This window comes from Papio anubis, chromosome 9, assembly GCF_008728515.1.
Source record: "Papio anubis isolate 15944 chromosome 9, Panubis1.0, whole genome shotgun sequence".
Taxonomy (NCBI): Eukaryota; Metazoa; Chordata; class Mammalia; order Primates; family Cercopithecidae; genus Papio; species Papio anubis.
The window spans coordinates 58544298-58553891 of record NC_044984.1 but is presented as its reverse complement, the minus strand read 5'-3'; the positions used below and the strand labels follow the sequence as shown (position 1 = coordinate 58553891).

General features: G+C 42.2%; 1 protein-coding gene across 2 annotated transcripts in view; it reads right to left on the bottom strand.

Moving 5' to 3' along the window:
* Positions 1 to 1069: 1069 nt before the first annotated feature.
* The window catches only part of SRGAP1 (SLIT-ROBO Rho GTPase activating protein 1), a 318550-nt gene continuing 310025 nt past the window's right edge, over positions 1070 to 9594 (bottom strand). For both annotated transcript variants that reach the window (XM_003906716.5, XM_017945988.3), the window contains exon 22: positions 1070 to 6618. In XM_003906716.5, coding sequence (XP_003906765.4) covers positions 6241 to 6618 — 378 coding nt within the window. In that variant the 3' untranslated portion in view covers positions 1070 to 6240. The remainder of the gene's footprint in view (positions 6619 to 9594) is intronic.

Sequence of the window (9594 nt, the reverse complement as noted above, 5' to 3'; positions counted from 1 at the left end):
AGGATTCTGATACATTCACAGAGGCATGAGCACAGTGGCTTCTGGGATGCTGATAATGTGCGATTTCTTAATCTGGGCAGTGGATACATCAGTGTATCAGCTTGTGAGAACTGTTACACTAATGATTTGCACACTTTTCTGTTAGTATTTTGCACTTTACTAAAAAGTGTTTTTCCTTGATTTGCCTGTCAGTTTTTAAACTTTATATTTCTTACCAATATTCAATCTTGCACAACTTATATTGTTTTACAAAGCTATCTACTACAATTGCTAGACCTTGATTGATTTATTTTTTTATATTTAAAGAAAAATTCCTGGCTGGATGCAGTGGCTCATGCCTGTAAGCCCAGCACTTGGGAGGCTGAGGTGGGTAGATCACTTTAGTTCAGGAGTTTGAGACCAGCCTGGCCAACATGGTGAAACCCCGTCTCCACTAAACATACAAAAATTAGCTGGGTGTGGTGGCGGATGCCCGTAATTCCAGCTACTTAGGAGGCTGAGGCAGGAGAATCGCTTGAATCTGGGAGGGGGAGGTTGCAGTGAGCTAAGATTGCACCACTGCACTACAGCCTGGGTGACACAGAGAGACTCCGTCTCAAAAAAAAAAAAAAAAAAAAAAGGTAAAGAAAAATACCAATACACAGGGAATTCTAAGCACATAAAAATTACCTAAGGATTATTTTTCAATTTATTGAAATGAAACCAAAGATGGGCTTGCCATGGTTAACTAGAGTCTTTCTCAAAAGAAAGATTTCAATCTGGTGTATGTTTAGGAGGCTTGTACACTCTCAGCTTCTCAGTTAAGTCTCTCCCAAGACTCTTTTCTCTGACTACACATTGAGCCTCCAAACCATGACTGAAAAACCACAGCTTCATGGACAGGGCCCTGTGCAGGACACCCTATTTGCAAATGAACAAGAAATGGAAGTGAGATAAAAAAATATTTTAAAGGTAAAAGTTTCATATTATTTAATGCAAACTAGCTGTCAGGGAGAAAGTAGTGATGACAGAAAGGAAAGGAACGAAGACACCACAGAGATGCACATCAAACTGGAAGCAGACAAAGGCAGCCAGAACTATCTTATTTATTATAAAGATACACCGTGAAGAACAAACCTGACTGTATACTGAAGCCTGTAATGGTACATGCCAAAATGTACAGTACTATACATAAAAGTGCATTGTCACAACAGATTAACAAAACATTTTTTTCTTTCCAGAACTGTAAAAGTATCCCCCTTTATTTTCACCTCAGAGAGGAGGGAATGAAATGGTGAGAGGCAGTACAGAGCACGGGCGAGCGTGATGCTGTCAGCAGCACATGAGCGGGGGATGGATGCGGTGGGATGGGAGGACACAGGGGTGAGAAAGGCACAATCACGTCTACAAGGAAAACGAGACAGTCTGAGGACCGACAGGGATGCAAGATGGGACACTATTGAGCACTGAGGCACAGGAGGGAGGGGATGGAGAAGGTGGGGGAGAGGGAGGAAGCTTCAAAACACTGGAGTGGGCAGCAGGAATTGGAAGGAGGAGGTGGAGGTGGGGCACAGAGTGGGGCAACGGTACAAGAGCAAGGCTAAGACTCCTCTAAAATAGAAAGGCACTTTCACATGTACATACTACAGATGTACATTGACACAATTAGGTAACAGTCACAAGCAGGAAGCTACCGGTACTGCAATTGATCAAACCGACAGGAAAGGACAATACTGATTTAATTACGCGGGCAGCAGTTACCCTTCAGTACGTAGGTAAACAGTAGCCTCTCCTGTTACACAGCCACTTACTATACTTTAAATATCTATAATAACCATCACACTACACACTGAACTTGGATGAATGCTCTAAGGGGGGCATTCACAAATGCACAGTTCATATATTTTCTTTTACTAAAGTTTCTAAGATAAGCATTATGGAACCCAGTACAATTATTTAAACATACAAAATTCCCTACGTAATTTAAAGACACAGGTATCCATCTCGATTATACCACATAGACTTTTTTTTTTTTTTTTTTTCCACTTTTTAAAGTAAGTATACTGGGGTAAGTGAAAGCTCAAATTCCAGTTTGCTTTATGGATCTGACAAAACTTCGCTAAAGTCACCCTGCACCAAGCCTGACTCTCCAGCCCAGCTGGAGCTTGTGTTCTCAGCTTGGGAGGTGGGTGGCAGGTGGTCTGGAGTAGGGAGCTCTGTTTACGCATGGGTAGAGCTTTCTAAGCTGCTCTGTGTCTCAGGGTTTCTGTGGTGGATAATCGAAAACAAGACTGAGTCCCACATTTCCTGCACAAAAAATGGCCTCTCACTGCTATGGTCAGGAATCAATGAGCATCATCCCAAATTTGAATCCTCTAACTCCCCCTCAAGAGACCCATAGGCTCTTTAACTGGATTTCCAAGGCTGATCAGATGAAAGCTTCTTCAGTTTGTAGACTCCAGAGGCTATGTCATTCCTAAATGTTAAGGACACAACTACCAACCCACCCCTCTTTTCCTTTTCTTTAAATTATAACCGCCCCCGCTTTTTGGTGGGGGAGAATAGCAAAAGTTGGAAAACCCTTAACTGATACAATTTGACTCTTGGAGCAGTACATCCACTGATAGCTGTTCACAATCATTGCAGTAGATTGTGGGACCCTGCCATAAATTATTCTACAGGTGGCTCGAGGGACACCAAAGCCAGATGATGTTGTACGAAGACGTGCTAATCTGTTGAATGGTGCTGACACTGAATGTGAACATGGAGCTCTACAAAGCGCCACAGAGCAGGTTCAAACAGTTCACATGACACCCATTAGAAAATGTGTACTAAGTACCTTTCTCTCTATCCCCAAATCCACTCCCCAAACCCCAACCCAGTCCAAAAGGCTGACTTGGTGACTCTCTTGCAGTGAGTTCTATGGATGGGATGTGAACATACAGTTTTATCAGCTGTGAATACATATTCTTGTGTAAGTGGAGTCAGGTAATCTTTGTAGAGCCATCATTTACCCACCATCAAAATGCCCGCCTCCCCAAATTGCCCATGAAACCTGATAAGCTCCTTGAAACTGGGGGCAGAACACCTCAAGGCTTCATTCTCCTCGTTCTCTCTCGTTTCCCTGTGTCTTCCCACCTCCCCTGTGTGCTGCCTCTGTCGCTAGAAAGAAGGCTGTGAACCTTCTCAGCTGCAGTGGCTCTTAATGAGCTTTACTGAGCATGATTCTGGATTCTTTGTGAAGTGGCCACCTTGTCTTACCTCTGGAATCTGAAGACATTTACTAAACCAAGTAAGGAGAGGTGAGTCTTTACTGAGTCCTCACTCACTGAGGTTATACCCTTCATATGGAATTGAAAAAAAAAAAAAGTCTCAAGGTGACAATAGGAGTATAGGGAAATAAGATGGAGACAGGTAGAGTGAGTGATGGGAGAGTATTAGGAGCTGTTTCCTGAAAGAAGGCACAGCCTCTGAGGCTCTGCAGCAGCACGACTCCTGCCCACCAAGACAGCAGAGTCCTGATGGGGAGCACAGAAAGGCAATCCTCATTCCACCACAGGTGGACACACCAGAGAGAAGAGCTGCTGGGGAGGATGACCAGATAGAAGGCTGAATAAATGAACAGGCAGGAGGAAGATCTGAAAAGCTCAGAAAAGACACTGAAAAAAAATAAATTCAAAGACACCTCTGGCCCTTTGATACCCTCTGTTAACATCTTACTCTTCCATCAAGCAAGGAATATGGTTTTTAAGAATTCTTACTATTTTAAAGAAGTGGGGGAATGGCCAGGCATGGTGGCTCACATTGTAATCCCAGCACTTTTGGAGGCTGAGGCCATTGGATCACCTGAGGTCAGGAGTTTGAGACCAGTCTGGCCAACATGGTGAAACCCCGTTTCTACTAAAAATACAAAAATTAGCTGGGCATGGTGGTGGCACCTATAATTCCAGCTACTCAGGAGAATTGCTTGAACCCAGAAGATGGAGGTTGCAGTGAGCAGAGATTGCACCACTGTACTCTGGCCTGGGTGACAGAGCAAGACTCCAACTCAAAAAAAAAAAAAAAAAAAAAAAGTGGGGGATTATTTAGGAAAGTTTAAACTTCCTAAGGAATTCGTAAGGATTGTTTAAAAGGGCTAGTGCTATTCAAAGCTCAGTCCCGGCTGGATCTCCATGGTGTCCAAGGGTGCTGAAGGCCCCAAAAAGCTTGGGGGAAACGGGGAGGGGCTGGACAAGGTACTGTCCTGGGCTTCTTTTTCAAAATGGGCAAAAAGTATGGCTCTGAAAATTTGGAGGTTTAAAAGTTCACCATACCTAGAAATACATGGGAAAAAAAAATCACTATTCATTTGTGAAATCTGGCCACAGGCAAGCAATCAGCAGTGTGACTTTGGAAGGTAACAATATCTCATCGATTTAACCTCTTCCTGCAATAGAATGACTAGATGGGCAAACTGAGGTAGAGATCAAAGTAATGATCTTGATTTAAGTACAGATCCCAATTCATTTCTGCACGATGCATTCACCAATGGGCTGATGAAGTAAAATCTACACTGTGTAGCTCTTAGGTGTGCGTGCAATTGGCTGACAGTTTGAAATGAAACCAAGAAGGAAATTAATGGTGGGCCAGAGGGATTAGTTCTGGGAAATCCATTTTTCTCAACAACAACAACAACAACAACAACAACAACAACAACAAAAATATCAGTAACTTCAATGATAGAGTCGATAAAATGCTCACAAGTCTACAGGTGATATCAGCTGCTGCTGGTAGGAGAATGGAATTCAAAGCAAATTTTCTTAAGGGGGAAGATATAGCATAAATATAGCCTTAAAAATTGTCTGTGTGCTAGGATGCCAGAGAAAGAGCGTCTCCAATTGAGAGTTCCGCTGACTATGGGAGTGATGTAGAGACCACATACAAAAATGAAAACAAAAAAGGGAAAAGGGACAAAGAAAAAGAAGTTGTGGTTGTGAGGTACACAATTGGGTGAGAACTACAAGGTCATCTTCTGCTGATGGCCCTGCGTGGTTCTCACTCAGGTACCAGGGCCAGTTTGGGGTTGGCTCAAAGACAAATGGAGAGGGCAGTTGGGATTTCAAATTTAGGATCATCAGGTCTTTGGGGCATTTTTTTTTTTTTTTTTTTTTGAAGAGACAGGGTCTCACACTATGCTGCCCAGGCTGGATTCGAACTACTAGGCCCAAAGCCATCCTCCTGTGAAAACCACCTGAGTAGCTGGGACTACAGTGTGCACCACCATGCCTGGGCTTTGCAGCATGTTTAAAGGAACCTAGGTGATTTAGTCAAAAGAGAACACTGCATGAACCAAGGCCTCAGGTGCTTCTTGCGGCCTCCATTTCCACAGAGGAGAACACAAGGATTTGGGGAGATAGAAACATTTTCTAGGCAGTTATTGAACAACGAATCTTTGGAGGAGTTCGTGGAGTACTGTAACCAGAAAGTCTTTAAAATGAAACCCTTCTAGTCGTTTGTAAGTGTAGGGGAGGGACTTGGAAATCTCCGAGGCCTAATCATGCTCACAAAAGGAGTGACATTAATAGCTTTGGAGATGGTGTCTTCCTCTCCTTTCCCAGGTTAAGTTCAAGCAATAACAGCAGAGGTTCGACCCAATTCCATCGAGTCTTTAAGCTGGACCCGGGGAAATAACTGTTAGGAAAGAGGCAAGCATCCAACCCACTCGAGCTGCGGACTGACAGTCCCGCTGGGATCGTCCCATGGAGACAACTGCAAGTCTTTTGCATGAGCTAAACCCCACTCCACATGGAATCGAAGGTGCTCATTGTCAGCTACCACGCAACGCCATTATCACCTTTCAGCCCAAGTGCCACAGACCAACACTGGCTATACTCCAGTGAGGTGTGGAATTCGGGTTCTTCTGCCTTCAGGTCACAACCTTTCTGACTCACCTGGGCTACACTAAACCTGGAGCTCTGTACGAGGTGGAGAGCGGTGTTGCCTTCATTACAAGTGGTGCAGCATTGGATTTTCAAGTAAGTCTAAGTGTTTCTATTGTCCTTAAAATGACATATGTCCAGTTATTTTAAAAAATTACAAAATACAAATGCCCGTGTTAATTTAGCTAGTCTCAGACATTACATTCGACAACATAGAAAAGCCAAAAGATCTCCAGTTATAAGCACAAAACTAAGGAAAGTTATGGATCAATGATTTTGTCACTAATCCATTTTTTTTTTTTTTTTAAAGTCACCTCCCTTTATGGCCTTGCTTGGCTGGTTTTTACATCGTGCAAGACTTGTCTGTTGGACCCTGGGGAGGCGGGGCAGGTCCTATGGTAGGATTTGTTTTTGGAAGAACAGCAGGTTTTGGCCTAAGGGCTGGAGGCTTCAGCTGCACACCCATTCTGGGTGCCACCATAGGCTTGAAAGTACTCATTGTGTCACTGGAGGAGCTAGTGCTACGTCGAATCTGAGGCTCGGAGCTCCTGAGGGCAACGTTGTGCAAAGGGCTGAGAGATTCCGTGGAAGTGGCAGGGGTGGGAGAGTTTTTCACTTGCTCCAGGGTATCCAGCACCACATCAGGGGCATGCTTTGCTGTGCTCTGTCTCTCCAGTTCTCGGAGTTCATTCAAAGCTGTGTTCATTGTTTCTTCAATATCCTATTGAAGAATAATCAGAAAGAGAGAAAGCACAGACTGATAATGAATACTAATGTATAGAAACCCAGACACTTAATTTCAAAGTAAACGGCCCAGCAGAGTATGAATATCTTTAACTCCATAGTCCGCAGAATATATAAACATAATGCCATCTCACACAATCATTTTGATTCTTGATTCAGGAGACTGAGATGCAATGGCTCACGGAGCCATGTATCAAACATTGGCCTTCCTAAGGCCCTAGGTAGCCTTCTGATGGTCTCTGACTTACATGCTGACTTAAAAATTTTTTTTAGTTTTTATTTTTTTTTTGAGGCAGGGTCTCACTCTGTTAGCTAGGCAGAGTGCAGTGGTGCGCATCAGCTCACTACGGTCTTGACTTCCTGGGCTCATATGATCCTCCCACCTCCTGAGTAGCTGGGACCACAGGTGTGTGCTACCTCCTGCGTAGTAGGTGGGACCACAGGTGTGTGCTACCTCCTGAGTAGCCTCCTGAGTAGGTGGGTCCACAGGTGTGTGCTACCACACCTGGCTAATATTTAAATTTTTTGTAGAGATGGGGTCTTACTAGTTGCCCAGGTTAGTCTTGAACTCCTGGGCTCAAGTAATCCTCCTGCTTCCGCCTCCTAAAGTGCTGGGATTATAGGTGTAGGCCACCATGTCTGCCTGCTGACTTATTAATATAGAATTCTATTTCAACTTATGATAAAAGTTTATGAAAACTTTTGAAAAACAGTTTTTCAACTTCCTCCCCCTCCCCCACCAAGACCGAGTCTTGCTCTGTCACTCAGGCTGGAGTGCAATGATGTGATCTTGGCTTACTGCAACCTCTGCTTCCCAGGTTCAAACAATTATCCTGCCTCAGCCTCCCAAGTAGCTGGGATTACAGGCCCACACCACCATGCCTGGCTAAGTTTTGTATTTTTAGTAGAGACAGGGTTTCACCATGTTGGCCAGGCTGGTCTCGAACTCCTGACCTCATGATCTGCCTGCCTCGGCCTCCCGAAGTGCTGGGATTACAGGCATGAGCCACCGCACTGGGCAAGTTTTTCAACTTTTATGATAAAAGTTTAAATTTAGATATTGCAATAATTTCTCAATAAATAAATATAATAGGAATAAAAAAATCTGGCTTCATTCATTCATTCTACAAATTTTTGAGCACTTACTATACACTTGGCTAATTCCAAGAAGTTCTTCAAAATTCAGTTTAAGTCTTCCCCTGATACAATTTTCCAGTGGATCTCAATGAAAGTGGTACTGTCTCATAGAGGGCATTTTGGTAATATGTTGTTGTGTGTGGATTTTAATGTCACAATAACAAGGTTGCATTATTGGCAGCTGATGGGCAGGCTCAGACATATTAGGTATCTTGCAAGTGCCCTCGTGCGTTTACATGCAGTAAATTTTCCTGCACCTTGTTCAACTTTTGAATGTCCTCCAGACATTTATATAGGTAAAAATTCTCTTCTTAAGAACATGAGTCTAGAACCTCTTTTTCTAATATATAAACATAAAATATCTTTTGGATGGCATCAAATGTTTTAGGAATGTTATTGTTTTAGGAAAGTTATTTTTTGTTTTGAGTGTAACAGTATGACCAAGGGTTGTTCACCATTTTGGAGAAATATTATCACTAATGGAAGCTCTTTTCATGGAATTTGAGTTATTAACTCAATTAACTGAATACTCCCATATCGACATGCATTTTTAATTATTGCATTTATGGAAATTCTACCATGTAGGTGAAAGCATCACTACTTCATTTGTCTTCTAGTGTAGTTGATAATTAACTGAAATACATTTGTTTTAATATCAATTTCCCTTTAATTTTATATTCTATTTAGAGCTTTATATATATATTTTCAAAAGAGATATATCAATCAATTTATTTCAGATAGCTGGGCATGGTGGCACACCCCCAGCTACTCCCAAGGCTGAGGCAGGAGAAATGCTTGAACCCAGGAGGTGGAGGTTGCAGTGAGCCGAGATAGCACAACTTCACTCCAGCCTGAGTGACAGAGTGAGACTCCATCTCAAAAAAAAAAAAAAAAAAAAAAGGTCAATTTATTTCAGATAGTAAAAGGGGGAAGTTACAATAAATTTGTTTCAAAAAGGTGGAGTGTGCTCCATCAATGGATGGATAAAGAAAATGTGGTATATACATACAAAGGAGTATCATTCAGCCTTAAAGGGAAGTAAGTCCTATCGTGTGCTATAGCATGTGTAAACCTTGAGGACATTACACTAAATGAAATGAGCCAGTCACAAAAAATACAAATACTGTATGATTCCACTTATATGCGGTATCTAAAGGAGTCCAATTCATAGAAACAAAAAGTAGAACGGTGGTTGCCAGGGACTGGAGGAAGGTGAAATGGGAGGTGTTTAATGTGTACCGGGTTTTGGTTTTGTGAGACGAACACATTCTGGAGCGATGTTTCACAACATTGTGAATATACCTTTCTGAACTATACATTTAAAAATGGTTAGGATGGTCAATTTTATTTTATTTTATTTTTTAACCACAATTAAGAAAGAAAAAGGCAGAGTATTGTGTGAGACGGTAGAGATCCACTGCCCTGGTGACTGACATGTCTCTTACTGACATATTCCCAGGGCTTCTTCCACTCATCTGGAGCATACCCCTCATGGCACGGTTTAATGGTAACTCATTTCCCTATTCATCTCCTCAACTAGACTGAATGTGAGCCCTCAGAGGCTGCGGCTATTGTTTAACTTTGTTTGCATAAAACCTAGTGTGAGACCTGGCATACAGTAAATGCTCAATAAAGATTTGCTAAATGAATAATCTAAGACACTGAAATTAAATCACAGTCTCCAATAATGAATAAACCAAGATACGATGATTATGTATGGATGTGGTAGTCTTTTGAAAAATCTCCATTAGGCATTCCATTAATTTGTTTAAGAAAATAATTTGCATTTTTTTAATGAACACAATGATGGCATGCT